At 48.9% G+C, this 26,229-nt stretch overlaps 1 protein-coding gene across 2 annotated transcripts; it reads right to left on the bottom strand.

The window, feature by feature from the left end:
* Nucleotides 1-1,861: 1,861 nt before the first annotated feature.
* SIX6 (SIX homeobox 6) lies at nt 1,862-15,942 on the bottom strand. 2 transcript variants are annotated; one of them, XM_081194531.1, is made up of 2 exons: nt 14,819-15,942; nt 1,862-3,095 (listed from the first exon to the last, which is right to left on the bottom strand). In XM_081194531.1, the coding sequence occupies exons 1-2, from the start codon at nt 15,388-15,390 to the stop codon at nt 2,918-2,920; spliced, it is 750 nt and encodes a 249-aa protein (XP_081050657.1). In that variant the 5' UTR covers nt 15,391-15,942; the 3' UTR covers nt 1,862-2,917. The 2 variants fall into 2 exon arrangements, with proteins under 2 accessions (XP_081050657.1, XP_081050658.1); XM_081194532.1 differs by having other exon boundaries at nt 14,878-15,942.
* Nucleotides 15,943-26,229: the final 10,287 nt, after the last annotated feature.

Genomic DNA, 26,229 nt, shown 5'->3' with positions numbered 1-26,229 from the left:
GAGGGACGACTCGGGCAGGTTCCCCTGCGCGCTCCCTTTCCTTCTCCCGCCGCAAAGAAGCCAAGCCAAGCAAGCAATCAGCTTATTCGGGTAGCCGAGTCCCCGAGGACAAAACGCGAGACCGAAAAAAGCACAGCTCAAGTGATTTAAAAGATCAGCGTTCAAATTGTATAATATTGTGAAATCCTCTGGGCTGGCGGAGGGGGGGACGCGCGCAAGGAGCTTAGCTGCCTCTCGGCGCGGGCTTTCTCTGCAAACCCGAGTCAGGGAGCGAGCGCGCGGCGAAGAAAATTAAGCGGGTAAAGCGCCCGGAATCCTGCTATATTCCACCCAAAATTTGGGGGGAACCGGGCGGCCAAGGTGCCCTCTGCCTCCACACATCGAGTTGTGTGGCTGCTTCGGAGCTTGAGATCTAGCAGTGCAACGAGCTCCCTGTTTTTAGCTGCTCGTGAAAGGTAAACAAGGGCTCCCCATCCGTCTTGGCGCAAGAAGGTCGCGGCGGTGCAGGATGCAACGCGAAGCTAAGCAGGACTGGATTTGGTTAGGGCCTGGATGGGAGACCACTCGGGGACTCCCGCGGGAACAGCCTTCAGGTTCCACAACAGAAGAAACGCGGGGTGTTGATGTAATAACAAAAGTACCCTGTTGCAATCGGTTGCAACTTGCTTTCCAACATTAACTCGGGACCCAAAAGCTAAGCCGGGTTGCATTGCACCTTACAAAAAGCTGTTGGTGTTAAAAAGGGAAAGGTCCATGGGCGTAGCCAATCAAGATCAAATAAATAAAAATACTTTAACTGAGGTTCTGTACCCACAACACGAAGCCTGCTCCCCAGAACACGGAGTCTGCCCCCCCAAACTTAAATGCTGGCTCCTTTCCCAGCGGTGCAGCCCAGTTCTGCACACATTTACAAATAAGTGTTCAGGAAAGTGTGTCAGTATTCTGTAGGGTTGCAAATTTATTCCGCCCCATCCTGTGTATAGCATTAGCGCGCAGAACGCCATTGATCCGATGCATCACTTTGCACAGGATCGCTCTGGCATAAGGAGATAAAATTGGTATGTTGAAGGTTAATAGCATTTTTTTAAGCGCGCCAAGTTTATGCTCATAAAGCCATACTCAAAGGATGGATCGTGGGTGTGTGGTGCCCAATTTATCCTCTGTCAACTGCAAGTTATCCCCGGGATACTTTTACTTTAAAGTAAGCACTGTTGAAAATCTGCCCTATTTTCCATATTGAAAGGACACGGGAGCTACATCTTGCGTTACCCAGATGGCTGCAATATTTCCCCCCCCCCCCTCTTGCATTAGCCCGCTGTGCGTACAAACAGGGCTTAATTCAGAAGCCAGAAAAGGCAAAGATGCCATCTTTGCAGCTCCGACCTAACCTCTAGTTTCTGCAAAGAGCAGCTGTGCACTGCGATCCTAGTAGACCCGTTGAGTTTATCAGGGCTTACCCCTCACTGCATTATGCTGCTATTTTAATTGCTTAAAAAAAAAAGAGTACGTAACTGGTTCGGAAACCTTCGGTTATTGGACGGCATTGCAATGCAGTTAATAAAATAGCTACTCCTAAGTCTGGATAGGACAGACTGCTGCCTTGTTTTCTCTTCCAAGGCCCAAAGATTTTCCTGACTTTTGTCTTCTTTTACCGAAACGCTCCCTTCTCTCTCCCTACCCTCCTTCCTTTGGCTCGGTTTGTCTCTCAAAACTGCTTTACTCCAAGACGGGAAAACCTCCTTGGTGCTGAACCCACAAGCGCAATAAGGGGCGTTCTTTTTTTGCGCACCAACGAAAATGAATAAGCGTTGCTCAAGAACGTGGATAGAATGGGCCGCCTCTGGTTTTCTCGAAATCACGCTTGGTTTTAAATTCACTTCTTTTCTTTTAAATCCACATCCAGGTGCTCTCTGTGGACTTTGTTTAGACCCCAGATCCATGCAAACAAAGCGCTTCCAACTCTTCTCCTGGTTTAAAAAGCATTTTAAGTCAAGGAAGGGAAAGAAAGAATCTCAGTTTCGCTCACCTATTATTTTATTACACTGGAATTGTTCGTTTCTTGGTCTGTTTGTTGTGATTTGGCTGCCCCCTCCCCCTACAATCCCTGGTCCTGCTGCACATGCTCCACGGGGAGAAAAAGGAAATTAAATCACCAGCGCACGCAGGCATCAAGCCTCAAACAATAATTATAATAATAATATTAATAATAATTAATAATAGCAATTATGATAATCAAATAAAACAATCTACCCACAGAGCAATTCTTTAAATAAGTCAATAAACATTATATAGAATATTTATATTTATATTTATATATATGTATATGTATAAAAAAAAACCTTTTAAAAATAAAAGCGAACTAACAAACCAAACCAAAAACAACCTCCGAAAAACAACCACCAGCAACTTTTCAGCTGGAAATCCCCAGAGGGAGGAATTAGGATTTGCGGCAGGCGACGGAGCTGCAATTTCTATCCTCCTCCCTCTAGGTTTGGAGTCTCTCTTTCTCCCTCTGCGCGCGTGTGTGACTTTTGAGGCATCTTTACAGCAGATCCTGGCTGAAGGATGGAAGGCGGCGAAGACGCCGCTGGGAGGAACAAGCGTCAGCGGAGTCTCTCCGAGCGTTTTCGCGTCCTGCTTTTCAGACGGGCTGGACGGTCCTTGGAGACTCCGGCTGCTCCGCAGGCCCGCCACCAACCGTCGGGCCCGGGATTGCGGACAAGGCAAAGCGGCGCAGGAAGCCGTGAAGGCGGGCAAGGCAGGCAGGCAGACAGGCACTGGCTGGCGAGGAGTGTTTGGCTGGAGGCGTCTGTGCCACCGCTGCTGCTGCTGCTGCGCCCTCGGCTCTCCCGCGCGCCCGGCCGCCCCGTCCGTCCGTCAGTCCTTCCTCCTCCTGCTCTCCCCCTCTTCTTCCTTCTCACAGATCACATTCGCTGTCGCTGGAAGTGATGGAGATGGCCGAGGAGGCGGCGGCTTTGCTGGAGAGGCTGGCGGCGGGGCTGGCGGCGGCGCCCAGGAGGGGCTCTCCGGCGCTCTCTTCCTCCGACGGCAGCGACCTCCCTGCGCCTTGCGACGACAAGACTTGCTGCTGGAGCCTGCGGCGGGAGAAGCGAGAGGGAGCCGTCACTTTGGGGAGGCAGCGGAAATAACCAAGGGCTGCCCCCTCCCTCCTTCCGGAACACCCCCACCTCTGTCTCCGGGCCCACCCACTGCACCCCCGATGCCCATCCCTGAGCCACCTAGCCAGGGGTCCTCAGCACCGAGACGCAGCCTCCTGCTTCCGGGCAATGTGCATTCATATTTCTAGAGGGGAGAGGAACAATGCTGACCTTTGGGCTAAGGAGGGCCAGTGAGCGCCAGACACTTGTTTTCTAAATTTGATGTTTTTTTCTGGTGGTGCGTATTTAATCCAGCCAGATGGGCTTGGGCAAGGTATAAATAATAAAATTATTATCATTATTATTAAGGCGGTAATACATTTGGATATATAATGCTTTCTGCATTTAGGTATGAGCTGCACTCCATTGATTCTCTCCGCTTCAAGTACACTTAAAATTTCTAAAAATTTGCAAGCTGCTCTTTCCCAAGGAGATTCGCAATCTATATGATGATGATGATGATGGTGATGTTCCCAACTAAATCCTACTCAGAACAGATCCACTGAACACAATGGGCATAAGTTCATTATTTGCAGTGGATCTACTCTGAGTCGGGTTAACACGGGACGCAATCCATTATGTTTGTTATTATTGTCAAAATACAGCCATAAGTAAAACAATGACACAATGATTTTTTTTAATTAAATGATTGCAATAGACTATAGTATTAAACACACACACACCCCTAGCAGACCATATTAATGAGAACCCCTGTCTCTTTGGCAGAGATGAACACACCTCTTTCCCTTTGTGGTCACTCATTGTGCTTCTTCTCACCTTGAGCAGCCCAAGGTCTCACCTGCATTCCAGCCTATGCTTTCCTCTACAAATCTGTGGTGTGACTGCATTTGGAAAACGGTACGTTTCAAAGCACAAACCAAAGTGTTGGTGCTGACCTTTAAAGCCCTAAACAGCCTGGGTCCAGGGCTTACCTGGGGCAGGGCTTACCTGGCACCCCCAATATTTTATTCAAGTTGGCACCCCTGTTGTAGAGCTGGAAAGGGTAACGGGATCGAGGGGATGGGACAACTTGCCTATTGGGAAAGATGGCAACATTTGGGACTTCTCAGATTAGAGAAAAGCCTAGTAGAAGGCAAGAAGTGTATGAAATTTATGCATGGCGTTTCAGAAAAACCGAGAACTCCGATGAAGCTGAATGCTGGAAGATTCAGGACAGAAAAAAGAAAGGGGTTCTCCACACAGCACAGTTAAACTATGGAATCTGCACTGCACAAAGTGGCAGTGATGTTCACTAACTTTGATGCCTTTAAAATAAGTAATCTCCTCTAATAAGGCTACCAATGGCTACAAGTCATGATGGCTCTGTTCTGCGTCCACTGCTGAACGCAGTATGCCTCTAAACCAAATAGTAGTAATATTAGCAGTAGTAATAGTAGTAATAATAATAATAATAATAATAATAATAATAATAATAATAATAATTTATTTATACCCTGCCCAACTGGCTGGGTTTACCCAGCCACTCTGGGCAGCTTCCAACAGGATATTAACGGTAAAGAACCCCTTACAATTAAGTCCAGTCACGAACAACTCTGGGGTTGCGGCGCTCATCTCGCTTTACTGGCCGAGGGAGCTGACGTTTGTCCGCAGACAGTTTTTCTGAGTCATGTGGTCAGCATGCCTAAGCCGCTTCTGGCAAAACCAGAGCACTACATGGAAACGCTGTTTACCTCCCCCCCAGAGTGGTACCTATTTATCTACTTGCATTTTGACGTGCTTTCGAACTGCTAGGTTGGCAGGAGAACAATAGGAGCTCACCCCATCGCGGGGATTCGAACCACCGACCTTCCGATCGGCAAGCCCAAGGCTCAGTGGTTTACACCACAGCACCACCTGCATCCCAACAGAATATTAAAAACACAATCAAACATCAAACATCAAAAACTTCCCTAACAGGGCTGCCTTCAGATGTCTTCTGAAATTCAGACAGTTGTTTTTCCCCTTGACATTGGCTGGGAGGGCGTTCCACAGGGTGGGTGCCACCACCGTTAAGGCCCTCTGCCTGGTTCCCTGTAACCTCACTTCTCGCAATGAGGGAAACGCCAGAAGGGCCTCGGAGCTGGACCTCAGTGTCGGGGCTGAATTGCACTGTTGCACTAAGGTCTTGTTTGTGGGCTTCCCAGAGGCATCTGATAGGCTACTGTGAGAACGTGATGGTGGACTGGATGCACCACTAGGCTCTTCTAATGTTGCTTGCACCCCTGTGCTAACCCTACAGTCCTCTTCGTCTTATCAAAAGGTGGAAACGCAATCATAAGCTCTGCCACTGCCTCAGGAATTGCAACCTACCACTTCTCCAGCTCTTAACTATTCTGATTCTGTTAGCCAAAAACACACACCATAGTAGTCGTGTTTGCATCATCAGACACCATGCTTCTCCATGCCTGCATGGAGAGGGCAATGAAGAAGAAGAGGAGGAGGAGGAGTTTGGATTTGATATCCCGCTTTATCACTACCCAAAGGAGTCTCAAAGTGGCTAACAATCTCCTTTCCCTTCCTCCCCCACAACAAACACTCTGTGAGGTGAGTGGGGCTGAGAGACTTCAGAGAAGTGTGACTGGCCCAAGGTCACCCAGCAGCTGCAGGTGGAGGAGCAGGGAAGCGAACCCAGTTCACCAGATTACGAGACTACCGCTCTTAACCACTACACCACACTGGCTCTCAGTGAACGAGGACAGGGGTCAGCAGACCTTTCCAGCAAGGGGCTGGTTCACTGTCCCTCAGCCCTTGTGGGGGGCCGGACTGTATTTTGAAAAAAATAATAATGAATGTATTCCTATGCCCCACAAATAACCCAGAGATGCATTTTAAATAAAAGCACACATTCTACTCATGTAAAACACGCTGATTCCTGGACCGTCCGTGGGCCGGATTTAGAAGGCGATTGGGCCAGATCCAGCCCCTGGGCCTTAGTTTGCCTACCCATGAACTAGGACTTCCCAGCTGCTCTCAGCACATTGCAGGGTGTGGGGGTCTCATATCCATACAGGGAGAGTGGTTCTCTGATTTCGCAAAAGCCCAGGCAGACTTAAGAACTAATAAATCGTTTTAATGAGCCACAAGAACACAGAAATAGCTGGACCAGGACAAAGGGCCTTCCAGTCCAGCATTCTGTTCTCCCGATGGCCAACAAAGCTCACAATTGGGACCTGAGTGCAATCGTGGGGAGGAAATTCCTCCACTTAGGAGCTGCTGCAGAGAATGCTCTCTCCCAGAGCACCACCACTCAAACCTCTGAGGGCAGTGGAGCTTCCAATGGGGCCTTTTCTGCAGTGGCTCCCCATCTGTGGGATACTCTCCCCAGGAAGGTTTGGCCTGAGCCTTCATTATATATCTTTAGGTGCCAGGCAAAAATGTTCCTCTTTGACCAGGCCTTTGGTTGATTGACATCCAATAACCTTTAAAAATGTGTTGTGGAGGCAGGGGATTACTGGGTTGTTCTTGTTTTTGCTTTTATTATGCATTTTATGTTTTTTATATTGTGATTTTAGCTTGAGGTCTGCGGTCACAGGGCGGTATACAAATTTTAATAATAATAATAATAATAATACCAAGAAGACCTGCTCTGTTGATGTTAATAAATGAGTGGGTTTGTAGGGAGGGAAGCAGTATTTCAGATATCTACATCATTTAGACCTTGACATTATTATTATTATTATTATTATTATTATTATTATTATACCCTGCCCATCTGGCTGGGTTTCCCCAGCCACTCTAATCATAGCATTACTGTATGATTAATAACAAATGATACACCTACCCTCCATGAATTTGTCTAATACTCTTTTAAAGTAAAGCATATTCTCTGTGCCTTGTGTCAATGAGTTCCACAGATTAATTATGCACTGCATAAAGAAGTACTACCCTTAGTATTCCCAGTGGGATGGCTTGGCCATAGAGTATCAGAAAGGTACACAACAATGATGTGACCATATCCCCGAACACCACCACCCCCCGCTTAAAAAAAACTTTCACTTTAACCATGTCACTTTAACCAAGCCACTCTGTTCCCTATTAGTTCAATGCATGCTATTTCCCCAAAGGACAAAAGCTTATCTTGGAATCTGTACCCCCCTTTGTCATTCATTGGACGGTGAGAGAAGGCAAAAGCTTACTTAAAGATGTAATTTTCCTGTTCACCTACTCAGCTACTGCAAAGGAAATTTTAAAAAAATCCTTACAACCTAACAGTGTAAGACACATTTTGTCTCCTCAGAAATCACTCTATCTTTCCTTTATGGTGGGGGAACCTGATGCCCTCCTGATGTTATTGGACTACAAGTCCCATCATCCCTGACCATTGGCAGGGGATGAAAGGAGTCTGGCAATATATGGAGTGCCACAGACTAGCCACCCCTGCCCTAAATATTTGCTTTCCTTTGGATTTTTGTGTTTCTTCATGAACCTGCTTCAATCAGAGATTATAGAGGTATAGAGAAATGAGTATGCCCAATTGGCCCTATCAGCAGGGCTTTTTCGGCCGTGGCCCCGATCTGGTGGAACTCTCTATCACAAGAGACTAGGGCCCTGCGGGACTTGACATCTTTCCACAGGGCCTGCAAGACAGAGCTGTTCCACCAGGCCTTTGGCTGAGGCACAGTCTGATCCCCTCCTTTGGTAATCCTCATAGAACTCTAGCCCAATGGTTGCCATTAATTTGACTCTGAATTGATTTTGGAATGAATTGATTTTAGAATGTATTTCAATTAAATGATTATGATTTTATGTAAACTGTGCTATTTTTACTGTTGTTAGCCGCTCTGAGCCCAGCTTTGGCTGGGGAGGGTGGGATATAAATAAAATTATTATTATTATTATTAGCAACATCATATCACCTTCAAGGCTCCTAACCACTGCTTTTGCCAAATTCAGCTGGGTCCTACTGGCTCCCAACTCCATCCATCTATCCACTTGTTAACCACCTATTCTGATGCTGCAGTAGCCAGTGTCTTACTCTTCCCCATCAGCTATCCTAGCCATGGCCACTTCCACAATTTAAAATGGCCAGTCATAGAATGACTTCACGTGCATGTACAAATAACTTCAGTGTAACTTTGGTGCAGGGACGCGGGTGGCGCTGTGGGTTAAACCACAGAGCCTAGGACTTGCCGATCAGAAGGTCGGCGGTTCGAATCCCCGTAACGGGGTGAGCTCTGAGGGACAGTGGACCGGCCCCCTGCTGAAAAAGGTTTGCTGATCCCTGCTAGCTGTCTACTCAGCAGAAGGTCCCACTGAGTTCAATGGAGCTTACTCCCAAGTAAATAAGTACAGGATTACAGTAACAATTGCACCAAGGGTGGCTAACCTGCGACCCTAACCTGAGACCATCTTCCATCAGCCCCAGGCCAATCCTGAACTGAATCCTGAACTGGTTGTTCTAAAGACATGGAACCCCAGGCATGCGGGTGGCGCTGTGGGTTGAACCACAGAACCTAGGACTTGCCGATCAGAAGGTCAGTGGTTTGAATCCCCCGATGGGGTGAGTTCCCCTTGCTTGGTCCCTGCTCCTGCTAACCTAGCAGTTCGAAAGCACATCAAAGTGCAAGTAGATAAATAGGTATCACTCTAGCGGGAAGGTAAACGGCGTTTGCGTGCACTGCTCTGGTTTGCCAGAAGCGGCTTAGTCATGCTGGCCACATGACCCAGAAGCTGTACGCCGGCTCCCTCGGCCAATAAAGCGAGATGAGCACCGCAACCCCAGAGTCGGTCACAACTGGACCTAATGGTCAGGGGTTCCTTTACCTTTACCTAACTTTGGTGCAGGGTTCCACGGGTTTCAAACCCTCTCCCTGGGGAACCCTAAGACACTCCAGAAATTTGTCAGAGGTCCTCAGTGAAAGGTTCAGGAACAACAGACAAGCCAGTTGATTCCTGCATCCGCAGGGGGTTGGACTAGATGACTCCCCCCCCCCCCGGCGTCCCTTGCAATTCTACAATTCTAAGCTTCCCTGAAAGAGTATCACCACTTTCCCCTTTAATGCACAGCCAAAGAAAAGGGTTGTGTGCATTCTGCAACAGTCGGTCACTTTGCACAGGGGATGGGTGTTTCTCGTGCCATGATCTTTCTGCAATGGCCAGGGGTTCACTGACAAATGCACACAGGTTCCTCAGCAGACAGATCAGGGTGGAAATTCCTCCTGAATGCAGGAAGTTTGAGGAACACATTGGTATAACTCAAGGGGGTATTTGTCCTGCTTTAGGGGCTGGGGGTGTGGCAGGTCAACTGGAGCAAGCTGTGACTCTTCCTCATTCTGCAAACTTTGCAAATTCACCAAGCCTACATTTGCATCCACTGCAAGGTTTTAAAACTCTTGCCAGCTGATCCACTCATGCAGTTTTAATTTAGCCATTTGTGCCTTTAAATCATTTCCCTCATTCCAAATTGTATTATTATCATCATGAATATATATCCGTAATATTCTGGATGACGTTTCTTTTCAAGAATGTGTTTCTCATTCTGCATCATATATTATTTCAGATTCTGTAAATGCGATTATGTCTACTGTTATTTTTCTTGCAATGCCATGTTATATGATACCGCCAACTTATACACTCAGACCTTGTAAATTACATTTTATTTGGCCCCCATTTTGTTTTCATTGGGAGTAATTGTTTTCATTTGTGTAATAACCCATACAATTTGAAGGTGATGTTCAAACATAAATCAAAGGCTCTCTCTCTCTCTCTCTCTCTCTATATATATATATATATATGGATTCATTTCAGTTTCTGAAATTTTCAGTAGGGAAGGGTCACAGGGTTGAGTGATGTTCAAAAGGTCTGCTAGAGCAGTTATTGTCAGACACAACAGAAGTCCACAACAAATGTTCTCAACACATAATGCTTTTTGGTAGTTCTACCTTGAGCATATCTGCAAAAAGTACAAAAAGAGCAACGTTCAAAGTAGAGCAGCAAAAAAGGCGAAATCAATGTATTTTGAGAAGATTTTTAGTGGTTTTTTGTTTTGTTCTGCCTCACAATAGCTGCTGTAGTATTATCGACATGGATGAAGTCATCACACATACAGCTTTTTTAATATAAAAAAGCAAAGGCGCACACACACTTAGCGCATGGACCCAGTTAACAATAGTCACTCTCTGGGTAGAATCGGCATGGAAGACCAGTTCAAGATAGAAATACTTCCACGCACATGTGGAACACATCCTACAAAATAGCATCTAGGAACATATTTAAGATTGTATTGTTTTCCCCTCCTCTCTTTTAAAAATCACGTTTTAAAAATTAAACCTGCCTTGGGCAAACATGGGTGTTACAGAGCTGAAATAAAATACAAATGTGAAATATTGCAACTGCTTGATATATGCTGTTTTACTGTTATTAGTGTTGTTATTCTATCATCATCATCATCATCATCATCATCCCTCCACCTCTTTATGGAGCCAGGCTCATTGTTACGGCTGACTACATCTCTTAGAACAAAGAACCGAAGAACTGTGTTAATCTAAGCACCGAGGGTTAAGCCTCGTCTATAGAAACGGCTCTTTTTAGCTACCAAACCTAAGACAAATACATTAATGGGGGACGATCCAATAATTTGGCATCGAAGCAGCAGTTTCTGTTTCTGCAAACTATATGTCGTAATAGTAATTTTATACACACCTGCTTTCAAGCAACCTTTAGCAGAAATATATCTTGGGTCACTTATTTGAGGCGGCTGAGGTCCCCACAAGTGTTTCAAAACATTGTGTCACACCCCCCCCCCGCCGCCCCCAGTTCCAATAAATTTAACCACACTTGCACTACAATGGGGAGGAAATGCAGTTTTTGCAGATTGCACTATGGATTGGAATCAGCTCCTCTCCAGTAGATTAAGGAATGTTCTACAACTGATTCCCACCAAGGATAGTTTAGAACAGTGTTTTTTCACTGTGGATTCATTATTTGTATTTATTGTATAAATGGAACATCCACTCCCAAGTACATCGGGTTTTAAATTTTGTTTTTGTAATATGATATTTTCTTGTGTACTATTGCTCTGCCCTTATTTTATAAACATTTATGAAATAAAGAGTCAATACTGTTTAGAAATGACACATCCACAAAAATACAGAACAAAGAATAGTATTTTCTGAACAAAGCTTTCAAGGATGTTAAGATGAGAACCAATTTTAGCTCCGAGCAATCCAGAGTAGATTTGGAAAATACTTTTAAAAAACAAACAGCAGGGCCGTTTTTAAACACAATCTGCTAAATATTCTGCCTTTTCTCTCTTAGCCTTTCTCTCAGTTGAAGAATCCGCAACCCACTTAAAATAAAAGTCCTTTAATTTCCAGTTTTGCCGCATTGGCTTTTGTGGGCCTGCCTGAATTTAAGAATCTCTTTACAGCTGCAATCCCGTGTGCACCTGAGCTCAGAAAGATTTACTTCCAAGTAGACATGCATGGGGATTATAGCTGCATGCATATTGCAAAACTCTCTTTCTTCTTCACCGGTTGTAACTGAGGAATAGATTCAAGAATGTATACTTCGACTGGATCGCAAAAACTGCTTGTCCCCCAGCAATTCCCACCCTCTGTCTTTCTGTGTCTCTCATTGTAAGTTATTTATACATTGGTGTGCATCGCCCTCACATTTAAACTTTGTAAGATGGAAGCCTATCTATGTTTACTCAGAAATCAGGATTTACTCCTAGGTAAGTCGGGTATGGGATTGTTCTGTTAGTCGGATTCACAGACTTAAGCCGAAAGAATCCTATTGGATTTAAGCCGAAAGAATCCTACTGAAGTCCGTGCGGCTAAACTGGTTTACATTCAAGCACTTTGGCACAATGGAATCGTAAACACGCCTCCTGCAAAATATAGGTCATTCGTGCTAATTAGTGCACCTAATTGTCATCAGAAATCCTTTCCCATTCTAAGCTAGGCTGCTTCTTTTTTTACTTTCCCTATTTATTCCTTACGTCAAGCTCCCCAGGCAGTCCTTAAACCAGCTCCCTGTTTGGCTAAATAAAAGTCCTAGTTTTGTTCTACGCTTAAATGGCAACATTGAGCATCTTTTTAAAATTATGGGCTGTATCCATAACCCTAGAGAGGGATAAAGGATAATGGTGAAAGGAAGGTGATGTGAATTTCATAGGAATGGCATATACCTTAAAATATGCATGAATCACAACTGAATATTTGACAGGTTCAATCCCGCTGTCTACTGCCCTGGTAAAGAGGCTTTAAGAACCTTATCTTTCAAGATACAATCGTTCTGAATTCTGTTGGAAGTGGGTCTTGCTGCAGTTGAATACGGGCATTTACTACTGTTGTGTCTTTGCACTGAAACACAGCAGTGTGTCGATGTCCTTTTACAAATTGGATTTAGAAAATGGATGGACGAACGGACAGCTGCTTAAAAGGAGAATGGCATAGCCATCCCACATACTTCTCAACAGGGGAAGAAGTATTTTGCTCAAACACTTTGCTCCCGAGTTGCTCCTGGTTTTAAATTAAAAGTGCCTGCTCGTGGCTGTATGCATTTAGAGACTGATTCGAAACTCATTACTCAAAGTAAGCCATATATTAAAAAAGAATCACTTAAGTGTGGTCCCGTGTCCATGTACACTTGGGAATATCTTCTTTCGAGGTAAAGGGGACTAACTTCTTATAAACATGATTTTAAGGTAGCTACCCGTGCATTTAGGACTGGCGAGCAATCAGCTTGATCCACGGAAATGCTTGTTTTAAATGAGCCATTAACGAGGTTATGCACCAGATAGCATTAACAGTATTAGAAATATCCATCTGTATAGATGGGTATCAGCAAGCATGGCATAATGGTATTAAATGATAACCCCCGGTAGTGAAATAGATATTGTATTTTAAGATATGCTTATTTTAAACCCATCAGCTGGTCTCTACCTATGCATTCATACATACACGCAATGCATTTTTTCCGTTAGTCAAGCAGAGATGATGTGCTGGATAGTCAAAGGAAATTAAAAGAAAAATGAAAGCCAAAACTTTAATTGTAGATGAATTATTAGAGGAGATAACAATAGTAAAAAATAGTTTTTAAAATAGGAAAAAACCCTATATCCTATGTCATGTACCTGCTTTCTTTCCTTCTTTAATTTTAATTGTTTGAATAACCATTTTGCAGTTCTCCAAACCTGCCTGGTTTCCTTCCCTTCCAAAAATATATTTCATAAATTAATTTCAAAAAAGATGTCCCATACATTAATTAAACTGCAGAATGCAACAGTCTCAACAGCAATACACCTTTACAGATACAGGGATGCTGCAGAAAAGTAGGCAGATGTAAATGCCCGGCTGATCCTCAACATACTTACTTGGAAGTAAAATGACATTTCTGCATCTCGTATCTCCCTGGCCTCAAGTTTTTTTACAACCCCCCACCCAACTATGTACCAGCAACTCAGGATAATGCTTTGTGCTTCTGATGAAGTGGACTGGTGCTCAAGGAAGCTTATGCCACAATTAATTAGTTTGTCTTGGAGGTCCCACAATGCTGCAGCGTTGCTTATTCTGCAAAAGGCGATCAAGGCTGCTCCTCTGGAAATCGGTTACAGAAAATCTGGTTTCTAAATAGCAGTCCGCCCTGCTGGTATCAATGTGGCTTGATCCTAAATTGGTAATTTAATACTTGTTTTGCAACTCATTTCCCAGCTCCGGGCTTAGGATCCGGGTGGACAAAAGAAGCTCACAGACTTACTTGTCTCCTCCCACAAACCCGGTCTGTGGGAAATTCGAGCAGGGGAAAGTACAACCCTAAACGCTGTACCTAGGGAGCAAGCCTCACTGTACTCAGTATGACTTACTTCTGAGTAAAGGTGCATAAAACTGTACTGCAAATTTCCTCCAAAGTCCTTGCTCTTTGGACTGAATTGGGAGGGTGAGATTAGCGAGGACTTGCTCCAAAGTGAATGTAAATGCGGCCGTGGAATAGGGAGATTTTAAGCACATTTTGCATATGCGGTCTTCAGGCACATTAAGGCGAAATTTAAAACCCCCAATCTGTTTCAACGGAGCAACTTCCCGGATTCCCCCCTACGAATTCAGATCCAATTCAACTTACTTAAAAGGGAGGGGGGATTATTGTGCAGCGCTTTCAGCTTAATGGGTCCTATTCTGGAAACCTGAACATGAATTTTCGCCTGAGTATCCGCCTCCTGCCTACGTTAGCTGCTATCTCGATTCGGTCGTAAAAGCTAATACCCAAAGACAGCAAACGAAGCTAACCAAGTGAATCTAGCGCGGGCCGGGGAAGAGAGCAGCAGGAGTCGCACCCTCGCCTCCCCGCTATTTGGGAGCGGAGACGGTCGCTGCAAAGGGGATTCCAAGCGGGCGCTAGTCCGCTTTGAGGCCCCTGGGAGTGGAACAACTAACCCAATAAAATGGGGTGAGGACGTGGGGGCACGAGAAGGAGAAATCGCCAGGCGAGCGGGGGGTGGGGGAAAAATAAGAGGAACATCTCCTTTTCCTACAGCGCCAGGAGGGCAACTGGAACTCAGTCTTCGTAGCTGTGTTTGGAGAACTCGTGAGTGCGCGCAAGAGACTAGGAAGAGTATGAGCGTATCTATAGCGGCGCGGTCGCCACCCCGCCAGCCACCCTCCCCCGATATCTTCCTCCTCCTCCTCCTCCTCGGTCCATCCCCGCCGTGCGCTACCGACCTGTTCTTGGCGGCGGCGGCCCTGTCCCTTTGCCTGCGGTTTTTGAACCAGTTGCCCACCTGCGTGGGGGTGAGTCCGGTGGCTTGGGCCAGCTCTCGCTTTTTGCTGGGGTTTGGGTAAGGGTCCTGCAGGTACCACTCTCGCAGCAGGTGCCGCGTGCGCTCCTTGAAGCAGTGCGTCTTCTGCTCGCCGTCCCAGATGGTGCGCGGCAGCGGGAACTTCTTGCGCACGCGGTACTTGTCCACCGGCCCCAGCGGGCGGCCGCGCAGCTTCTCGGCCTCCTGGTAGTGCGCCTCGAGCCACAGCGCCTGCAGCTTGGCGTGCGACTCCTTGGGGAACTTGTGGTTCTCCAGGATGTGGTACAGCTCGCGGTAGTTGCCGGCGTGGAAGGCCACGATGGCGCGCGCGCGCAGCACCGACTCGTTGCGGTTGAGAGCCTCGCAAGCCGCCGGCGCCACCGGCAACGACCACAGGAAGCGCCCCAGGCGCTCCACGTCGCCGCTCTCCTCCAGGGTCTCGCACACCCCGGCCACTTGCTGAGGGCTGAAGTTGAGGATGGGCAGCTGGAACATGGAGGCGGCCGGCGAGGGGGCCAGGGCAGGCGAGAGGGATGGCTGGGGCTGCTGGCGACCACGCTTCCTCCGGGTCACCTCTTGCGCGCAATCCGCGGGGAACGCCGAATCGAGGAGCCTCTTCTCCGCGCCTCGGGCTGGGCTGCCTCTACCGCGGGTCCAGGCGCCTCGTCCCTTCGTTATGGGGCTGCAGGGTTGCAGCGACTCTTCCACGCGTCGGAAGCGACTCCCAGAGCCTCGCCTCTCCAAACAGCGGCGCTGGTTTTGGCGGAGGCCACGCTTCTTCGCTTTTCTCCTGGGTTCAGAAAGCCAGCGCTCTCTCTCTCTCTCTCTCTCTCTCTCTCTCTCTCTTCAGCCCTCCAGATAAGGGGTAAAAAGCATCTCTCTCTCTCTCTTACCCTTCCTTCCCCTCCTCCTCCTCCTTTTGCGCGCTTCAGGCGCTCGCTTGGCTAACCTTTCGCAGCAGCAGCAGCAGCAGCGGCCGCCGCGCGCGCGCGCTGCGCTAGGGCGCTGGGAGAAAGACTGCGCCGCGCTCCGGCGGCTGCCTCAAGTTGGCAAGAGGGAGGGACCTGTGCGTGAATGGAGGAGGGAGGGCGAGGGAGGGGAAACAGGGGAAAGCCCCCGCTTCCTCCACCACCGCCCCCCCATACACACCGCACCCTCGATCTCCCTTCCAGCTTCTGATTTGCTGCTGTTGGCCTCGCCAGATTGGCTGCCCCCTCGGTTTCCATGGCAGGCCGCCTGCCCATCACTGCCAAGCCTCTGCCAATCAAAGAGCGAAATCCTGCCAGCGCAGCAGCTCTGAGCGCGCTTGGAGAAGGAGGGTGGGCGTCCTCCGCCCTTTCCCCGCTTCTCCCTTTCTTCCTTTCAGCACCTCCCCGCGGTCGACAGCGCCCAGTCACTGCACTGGCCCTTCGCTAGCAGAGAGAACTGGAGGGTGGTGATGGGGACAGTGTTTCTTTGCAAGAGATTTGCGCTGTATTCAGATAGAGGGCGCAGGCGCGACCGGGCGCTGCCTGAGATGGCGAAGCGGTGTGGTTTTCGCGAGGAAAAGGGAATGGCAACTCTGCCGCTCAACTTTCCCAAATATAATCCGAAATAAAACCAACTCATTCGGCATCTGATCTGGAAAGGGAAAGCACCGCGATCTTACTCCGAAGTATCTCATTACAGGAAAATGTGTCTCTTTTAAAATATAAAATAAAAAAATTGTCCAGTAGCGTCAACAGGTTTACCATACTCATTGAGTCAATCAGCCATCTCCTACTACCCTCCTGGGAAAAACCCCACCCCACCCTCCCACTATATATAAGGGTCTGGTGACTTCTGTTTCAGTGTATAGGAAGAAGTGTGCATGCACACGAAAGCTTATAGCAAGAACATACTTAGTTGGTCTCTAAGGTGCAACTGGACAATTTTTAATATTTTTTTTTATATATTTCGACTGCGTCAGACTAGCACGGCTACCTACCTGAATCTTTTTTAAAAGTTAGCTTCATGCGGCCTGATGAAAGGAGGCGGAGGCTTCATTTTGGACACCGAAGCATTGCACCCGGGTCGGACTGTTCGCCCATCTAGTCCACTATTGCATACTCTGACCGGCAACAGCTCTCTCTGGAGATGTAAGCGGAAGGTATTTCAAATCAGCTGCGCCTGGTACTTTGCCAGAGATGGAAGTTGGCACTTTGTGCGCGGAGAGGCCTCGCCGCCAAGCTCTGATTCCCAGCACGTGCACACGCAACCCGCCCAAATCTAGGCAGTCTATATAGCCCGGACACGCTCTCACGTGCAGCCAGCCACACGTTCCACCTTTTCAGCCTCTTCGCCTGGCTTTGGGATGACCCGCAAAGGGACACAAAGGGTCTTTTTCCAGTGACATCTTAAGATTCCTTTCCTGCCTAACTGGTTTGGGGAAAACAACGGCCGTTGGGTTCCTTGGACCCTACATGGGACTGGCTTTTGTAAGGGGGTTGGGGCAGAGCCTTGAACCCCTGGAGGAAAGTTCGGGCCAAGAGATGCTGGGGCTGCAGTGAGGGAAAGAAGAATCTCAGCGCGAGACTCTGGAATAATCTTAACACATCCTTCAGCCACCTGGTGCACTCCAGACCTTTGGGAGTTGTAGTACAAAATATCTGAAGGGCACCAGTTGGCCTGAGGCTGTCTTACTTAACGCCGCCCATGAAGTTGGGTTCTGGCCAAGAATTGCTGAAGGCACCCGCGCACAGCGATCCTATGCATCTTTCCTTAGAGATAAGCTCTCCCCGGTTCCAAGTGCGCAGAGCTCAGCCCAGGCGCAGAGTTCAGCCCTTCTCGACCGCGTTCTGGATGTTTTCTTTTGCGGGGAGACCTTTAGCGCCACCCCCATGAAAACTACCACGGGAATCGAACACTCCTCTGCCTCTGCCCGCCATCCAGGGCCTGCTGAGGATCGACCCTTTCCCGATCCGTTCCTCCCTACCTCCCTCATTCATTTTCTCCTTTATTTAGCGCCCCTCCTTTCCATTTTAAACCTCATTGTTTTCGCTTGAGCGGCCTCGAATAAACACCCAGGAAAGCCGCGGAAGAAGTGAGAAGTCATTTGTAGGTCAGGGTGAGCAACTTAAAGGCATCTTTTAAATTATGGATCAACTTTTAGTCATAATTTTGGCCCCTCCCCCCAATATTTCTTCCCCTTTCTCCCTGCGAAGTCTAAGAAAGTACGAACCACTATTTTACCTTCCCATGAAATAATAATAGCAACATTTTCGTCTTCGTCGGTGTCAGCAAACGGAATTAAATCGTTTCCCGGAGGGTTGGAATCTGTAGTTTTATGGCGTCTCGGGCAACGAGATAGAATAAACTGATATTTATTTACAGTCTCAAGGTGGCCTACATGATTCCTGCATCTCAGGTGGTTGGACTAGATGACCCTTGGATCTCTTCCAGCTCTAGGATTCTATGATTCTCCCCCGGCCTCATTTAATCTCCACAACAATCTTGAGAGGTAGGTCAGGCTGGGAGGCAGCGAGTGGTCCAAAGTCACCCAGCGACTTTGGGGAGGATTTTAACCCTGGTCTTTCCCAGATCCCAGCCTGTGACATTCTAACCACTCTAACCACACAAACTGTCTCTCGATTTATTTTGCTTTTCTCCCTCTCCCGTCTTCAATAAGCAAGCATCCATTCTTCTGGAAAGAAAAGAAGAGGAGAGGGAATAGAGCTAATCTCAGAAATTTGGAATTAAATTCTATATTAGTGCCAGGCCTTTCACATTTAAAGTTTAAAACCAATCAATTCTGTTTTCAAGCCTCGCCTTGGTTATTTTTCACACACTCCTCGGTCCCCGCGCAGATGTAAAAAGAAATGCCCTCCGATTCGACGTGGTTCGTGGTTTGCTTGGGAGGAGAGAGAGAGAGAGAGAGAGAGAGAGAGAGAGAGAGAGAGAGAGAGAGAGAGAGACTTCTACTGCCTTTTCTTTAGTATCAAGCACACTGTGACTTTTTCCCGGAAAGATTTGGTAAATCAGACGGCGGATACATAGCGCAGATGGTTTGGAGGTGTCGGGTCACATTATGGCATGCCTGGCTTCGCGTCTAAGTTCATTCTGACGGAAAACCCTGATATTATTTTCACAGATCTACACAGTTCACTTGAAAAAAAACCCTCCGAGCCATTTTCATCATTTATGCGAGGCTTGCTGCTAGCGGGATGGAAAGCCTTTCGATATTGCTCATTTTCATAAAGACGACAGGAGGAGAACTGCAGAGAAACAAGACCGGGCAGGGCGTGTTTGTGCGCGTGTAATCAAACGCTGAGTGCGGGGAGCGCCGGGGGGAAACGGACCCCATTCCGTAAGCATTTCTTTTTATCAAGAGTCTAGTCCTCTTAAAAGCAGAAGAGTTGGACGTGATGCAACCCGGTTCCTCTGTCCAGCTACGCCGAGGGTTCGGACACTTTTCTGCAGAGCACACTAGCGGTGTACGTATAGAATCGGAGAGTTGGAAGGGACCCCCAGAGCCATCTAGTCGACCCCCCTGCGACTCAGGAATCCCAGCTAAAGAGATGGCCATCCAACTCTTGCTTTTAAAAAATCTCGTGAAGGAGAGTACACCACTTTCCGTTCCACGACTGAGCAGTTCTTACAGTAGGAAAGTTCTTCCCGAGCAATAGCCTTACAGAGCAAAACTGAAATAATAAATAGGAAAATTAAAAGAACATGAAACTGATTCGAGGACCATTGCGGCCTCCGGTAGAACCCGATCCACAGGTTCAGAAGCCAAATTCCGTCAAAATATTTGCTATTTTTCGCTTTGTTGTTGTTTAGTCGTTCAGTCGTGTCTGACTCTACGTGACCCCATGGACCAGAGCACGCCAGGCACTCCTGTCTTCCACTGCCTCCTGCAGTTTGGTCAAACTCATGCTGGTAGCTTCGAGAACACTGTCCCACCATCTCGTCCTCTGTCGTCCCCTTCTCCTTGTGCCCTCCATCTTTCCCAACATCAGGGTCTTTTCCAGGGAGTCTTCTCTTCTCCTGAGGTGGCCAAAGTATTGGAGCCTCAGCTTCAGGATCTGTCCTTCCAGTGAGAACTCAGGGCTGATTTCCTTCAGAATGGATGGGTTTGATCTTCTTGCAGTCCATAATTCAAAAGCATCAGCCTTCTTTATGGTCCAGCTCTCACTTCCATACATCACTACTGGGAAAATCATAGCTTTAACTATACGGACCTTTGTTGGCAAGGTGATGTCTCTGCTTTTTAAGATGCTGTCTAGGTTTGTCATTGCTTTTCTCCCAGTCATGGACAAACAAAGTGAAGGGCTCTTATCAAATCTGCTTCGCGCGCAGAAGGTTCCAGGTTCCATTCCAGCCATTTCCCGGCAGGGCCGGGAGAAAACCCAACCTGAAACGCCGCTTGCCAGTGTAGTGGCAATGCCCAGCGAGATGTCCTGTTGGCCTGAGTCGCTCTTGAAAAGCTTCCGGTGTTCCTAAACCAGAACCACAATGAACTGGAACCGGTGCGCTGAAAATAAGTCGTGAAAAACAAAACGAAAAATGCTGATTTTAAGAACTGGGCTGGTGGAGACGCCAGCCATTGAACGACTTTGTGTCGGTGTTTATTGCCATGAGAGAGGCATCCCGGAACTGTGGGGTACCGGGTCGCTTCTTCTTCACCCCGCGATGTCTGCTTGGGGTGAGGTCCTTAATCTCCGTCTGAAATGCGCCCTAATTCTAACAGGACTGGATACGAAATCGGCAACGATTTCGCACTGCGCGCACGTTCATGCTGCAATTCTTCTCACGCGTACCACTCGGTAGGACGTAGCTCCGTGCAAGTAGGTATAGGGTCGCGCTGCACGTCCTATAGAAAAGTAAATGTGTTTAGGACTGGATCCTTTCTCATCTGAGTAAAGCACTCCAGCCTGCAATAACCTCCCTTACCTGGGGGTAAATTGCGCTCAATAGGGATTACTTCTGAGTAGACACATATATGACTACATTGTAAAGGCGCCATCGATTTAAAAGTGAGAATCAAGCGGTTTGTTAAATGACTCCAGATGAAATAAATGGGTTTTAACATGTTTGCCTTGAGCAGGGTTTGCGCCTTTGACTCCCACTTCTTCCAAAGGGAAAAGAGAGTTGAGCGTACATTAAATATATCTGGATCGCGCCCATTATTTTACTGGCGAATGAAGCATAGGCGCATGTAATTGGCCGCCAACCGGTTAGCTCTAAGAAAACTGACCCCATTTCTTTAGCAAACTGATAGTGATTGCTTAACCCTCTACCCGTTGGATTCAATGGGATTACTTCCGAGGATAAGATCGCGCTGTTTACCAGCTCTTGCATACAACAGAGTATTTAGTCACAGAAGTATAAGTTGGAAGGGACCCGAGGGTCATCTAGTCCAACCCCCTGCGATGCAGGAATTTCAACTAAAGCATCCATGACAGATGGCCATCCAACCTCTGCTTAAAAACCTCCAAGGAAGCAGCCTCCGCCACCTCTAGTGGGAGTCTGTTCCACTGCCCAACAGCTCTTACTATCAGAAAGTTCCATCTGATGTTTAGTCTGAATCTCCTTTCTTGTAATTTGAAGCCCTCCGGAGCCAGAGAAAACAAGCTTGCTCCATTTCCCGTGGAACAGCCTTCCAGATATTTGAAGATGGCTATCATACGTCTTCTCAGTCTTCTCTTCTGCAGGCTAAACATACCCAGCTCCTTCAACCGTTCCTCATAAGGCTTGATCATCTTGGTTGCCCTCCTCTGTACAATTTCCAGTTTCTCAATATCTTTCTTTAATTGTGGTGCCCATAACTGGACGCAGGATGCCAAGTGTGGCCTGACCAAGGCAGAATAGAGTGGTACTATGATCAAACCTATCCATTCTTAAGGAAATCAGCCCTGAGTGCTCACTGGAAGGACAGATCCTGAAGCTGAGGCTCCAACACTTTGGCCACCTCAGGAGAAGAGAAGACTCCCTGGAAAAGACCCTGATGTTGGGAAAGATGGAGGGCACAAGGAGAAGGGGACGACAGAGGACGAGATGGTTGGACAGTGTTCTCCAAGCTACCAGCATGAGTTTGACCAAACTGCAGGAGGCAGTGGAAGACAGGAGTGCCTGGCGTGCTCTGGTCCATGGGGTCACGAAGAGTCGGACACAACTAAATGACTAAACAACAACATCATACCTCTTCTCTGTCTTCTCTTTTGCAGGCTAAACATACCCAGCTCCTTCAACCATTCCTCATAAGGCTTGATCATCTTGGTTGCCCTCCTTTGCACAATTTCCAGTTTCTCAATATCTTTCTTTAATTGTGGTACCCATAACTGGAGACAGGATGCCGAGGCAGAATAGAGTGGTACTATGATTTCCCTTGATCTGAACACTATACTTCTGTTGATGCAGCCTAGAATAGCATTCGCTTTTGTTGCTGCAGTTTCACACTGTTGACTCATGTTAAGCTTGTAGTCTACTAAGACCTCTAGATCAGTGTTTCCCAACCACTGTTCCGCGGCACACTAGTGTGCCGCGAGATGTTGCCTGGTGTGCCGCGAGATGTTGCCTGGAGGGAGGTGGGCGAGTCGGGCGGCGAGAGGCGGGGCGGCGGCAGCGAGGAGAGGCCGCCCAGCGCGGGCTCTCGCCGTCTGCCTGCCTGGCTGCCTGTGAGCTCGGCGGGCAGCGCCTCCGTCCGCAGCGCCCGCCTCGCGGCTCTCATTCCCTGCCCCTGCCAAAGCTCACCCAGCCAAGCCGCGCTCTCCTTCCTGCCTCGCTTTGCTGCCTCCTCCCCCCCACCCCCAAAGCTTGGAGGTTCCCCGGCAAGGGGGAGGGAAAAAAATTGAAACTTACACTTTCGTGCGTCCCTCCCGGCGTGACGCTGCGCGCTGACGTCACGGGGCTGTAATGGTGGTGTGCCTCGAGATTTTTTTCATCAAACAAGTGTGCCTTTGCCCAAAAAAGGTTGGGAAACACTGCCATAAAGCAGTGTTTCCCAACCGGTGTTCCGCGGCACACTAGTGTGCCGTGAGACGTTGCCTGGTGTGCCGTGGGAGGGAGGCGGGCGAGTCGGGCGGCGAGAGGCGGGGTGGCGGCGGCGAGGAGAGGCCGCCCAGCGCGGGGCTCTCGCCGTCTGCCTGCCTGGCTGCCTGCGTGGCGCTGACGTCACGGGGCTGTAACGTGCCCCACATAGGCACACGCGGGGCGGCGAGCGAGCTGCCTCCCACATCCCATCGCCGGCTCTGCACCAGGCGGTAGAGCTCGGCGAAGTCGCCGCGCTGGAAGGCCAGCAGCGTGCGCGCCTTGGCCAGGCTCTCGCCCGCCTGCGCCTCCAGGCACGGCGCCTCGGCGTCGGGCGGCAGCGAGCCCAGGAAGCGGCCCAGCCGGCCGGGGTCGCCCGCCTGCAGCAGCGCCTCGCACACGCACGAGACCTGCTCCGCCGAGAAGCGCGGCGAGCGCGGAGGATCGGGCGTGGCGGAGGCCAGCCCCGCGCTTGGAGAGGACGCAGCAGCCGTTGCCAAACCCGATCCTCCTCCTCCTCCTCCGCCGCCGTCCTCTGGCTCTCGGCCGGGAGGAGCCTGCGGCGACGGGGCGGGCGCCGAAGTTGGCAGAAGTTGGCGCGCCTCCTCGGCAGCGTCTTCGTCCTCCTCCTGCTGCCTCTGCTCTCCTCCGGCGGCGGGGGCGCGCCGCCCTCCCCGGCCGGGGGGCTCGGCGGTGCCCACGGGGAAGGAGGCCATGTTCGCGGCGCGCGGGATCGCGGCCCCCCTCGCCCGCCTCCGGCCCGCTCCCCTCCCCCTGCGCGCTGCCCTAGCCGTGCGGGTCTCCTCCCCCTGCGCCGCCGTCCCCTTTCCACATCCTAGGAGCCGCGGTCCGCCTACCGCCCCCGGGCCGCGGCGCGGCTCCCAGCCCGGGCTGGCCTCCGCCTCCTGGGACGCGCGCCCACCCCCGTGGCCCCCCAAACTTTGGAGCAACTCTCCAGACGCTTCTCCCCCGCCTCGGTCTCCCTCCTTTCCACTTCTCTTCCCCCCTTCCTTCCCTCTTTCTTTCTCTTTCTCTCCCACCCGCCTTTCCTTCTATTAACTTTCCTTTCCCCTCCCTTCGTCCTTCCTACTTTTACTCCTGGGCTCCCCCCCCCTTTGCGCAGCCACAAATCAATCTCTCTCTCTTTTTCCCCCTCTCTCTCTTCTTTGCTCAGACGCAAAAAGCGCCGCTTTTTGGAAATCCGGACTGCTGTCCCCGCTGAAACGATACTTTAAAAAAGGAAGAACCCACTGGCTCTTATTTCTGTTTAAAGCAGTAGATCCCGAACTCTTTTGGCCCACTGCCCCCTTGGTTCCACATCCCCCAGTGTCCCCTATGCTTACTCTATAGAAAGCATTACAGGGGTTAACGCGGCTCGCTAAGGAAGATATTAATAGAATTCTGCATTTGGGGGGAGACCCTAACAGTCATAACCATTACCTTCTATGCTGTTACTATTTTTTTATTTTTTTTTACATAAGTAAAAAGTGACCTTTCCCCATCTGGCATGGTGGTGTGCCTCGAGATTTTTTTCATGAAACAAGTGTGCCTTTGCCCAAAAAAGGTTGGGAAACACTGCTCTAGATCCCTTTCACATGTACTACTGGCTTTGAGCCACTGGCTTAGATGGCTTTTGGACAATTGGTGGTGGTAAAGAAGAAGATTATCAGCTGTGACAGCTAAATGGGAACTTCCAAGTTCAGAGGAAGTCTACCGCTGAATACCACAACAACGGTGGAGAGGTGTTGCACTGCTGGGCTGCCCCTTAGCAGAGCGGTAAAACCTTTGCCTTACATGCAGAAGGTCACAGGTGCAATCCCCAGCGACATCTCTAGGTAGGACTGGGAGGGACCCTCTACCTGAAACCCAGAAGAGTCTCTGCCAGTCCGTGCAGACAGTATTTCCTGCTTGGCAGGGGGTTGGACTCGATGGCCCTTGTGGTCTCTTCCAACTCTATGATTCTATGATTCTATTGAGCTAGATGGGCCCATCTTTCTATGTTCCAGAAGACTTCTGAAAGGGAATTTGCTCTAACCCAAGGTTTCCCAAACTTGGGTCTCCAGCTGAACTACAATTCCCACCATCCTGAATACTGCTCCTGCTAGCTAGGGATCATGGGAGTTGTAGTCCAAAGACAGCTGGAGACCCAAGTTTGGGAAACCCTGGTTTAACCAATACCAGCTATTTTAAATGCTCCTCTCTATATAAAGCAGGGAGGGGTAGCCAATGTGGCGCCCTCCGCATGTTCTTCAACCCTCCTCAGCCCCAGCCAGCATGGCCAATGGTTAGAGCTGATGAGGGTTGAAGTCCCAACACTTGGAGTCAACACGTTGACTAGCCCTGCTCTAAGGAGCATTTCATTGATTTGGAGCCTTGAGGGTGCTGTGGAATTTAAAGTCAAAATAGTTACTCAGTTGTTGGGCCGGACGAGGGCGGTGACGCTGGGAGGAGGCTGGAAAGCAGATTCTTCAAGCCATCCACGCTGCGCCCTCTGCGCTTCCAAGGACCAGCTGTGTTAAGGTGCACACACCTCGATTTTAAGGACAGCTGGATTATAAACGGCCTTCTGGTGTCCTGGCAGCGGGGAATAAGTTCTCATGGCGCCGGATTCTGTCCACCGGACCGCAGTTCTATGTATACAGGCAGGAACATCTAATACATTGCAGCAGCTCTCTCTCTCTCTCTCTCTCTCTCTCTCTCTCTCTCTCTCTCTCTCTCTCTCTCTGTGTGTGTGTGTGTGTGTGTGTGTGTGTGTGTGTGAGAGAGAGAGAGAGAGAGAGAGAGAGAGAGAGAGAGAGAGTGTTCAGGTATTTTTATATATTCACTTCCACTGGCTCCTGCACTGAGGCCCGTCCTAATTTCAGCAGCAAAGCAGAGTCGTGCGTAATTTCTGTCGCAGCAATGCGGACGCGTGCGTAAAAGCCTAAATTGGATAGAATTGGGTGTCAAACGACCCCACTCCTGTTTATTATTTAGCATTAGGAAGCGTTCACACGTGCGCAAGAAACCCGCGAAACAAAACACCACCACAAGAGAGTGCCGAGGGTGCTTTGGGAGGCACGCGTGAAGCCATTCTCAACGTTCAGAAGGCAAACATTCAGAACCACGTTGAGGCTCGTGTGAAAACAGCCGCCGGGATCATTTGTCACGACACAGGTATGAAAAACAAAACAAATCAGCACGGGCCTTCATTTGTGCTTTACGGATGGGGCGGGTCAGAAGCTTTAAAAGTCAGGGCTTAAAATAAGGCAATATATCCCTGGTGACCAGGGCCAGATTAAAACCTTTTAGGCTCTAAGCACCAAAAAAGTTATGATGCCCCCATGGGCGTAGCAGAATCGAGTAGGG

This window comes from Podarcis bocagei (genome assembly GCF_964188305.1).
Source record: "Podarcis bocagei genome assembly, chromosome: 1".
Taxonomy (NCBI): domain Eukaryota; kingdom Metazoa; phylum Chordata; class Lepidosauria; order Squamata; family Lacertidae; genus Podarcis; species Podarcis bocagei.
The sequence above is the reverse complement of the archived record's forward strand: the minus strand, read 5'-3'. Positions and strand labels throughout refer to the sequence as shown.

Excerpts from the sequence above, each read along its gene's own strand:
- SIX6 (XM_081194531.1), bottom strand. The coding sequence starts at position 15,390 with ATGTTCCAGCTGCCCATCCTCAACTTCAGCCCTCAGCAAGTGGCCGGG. Across the intron at positions 3,096-14,818 it reads GCCGCCGCCGCCAAGAACAG|GCTCCAGCAGCAAGTCTTGT; the intron begins GTCGGTAGCGCA and ends CTCCCGCCGCAG.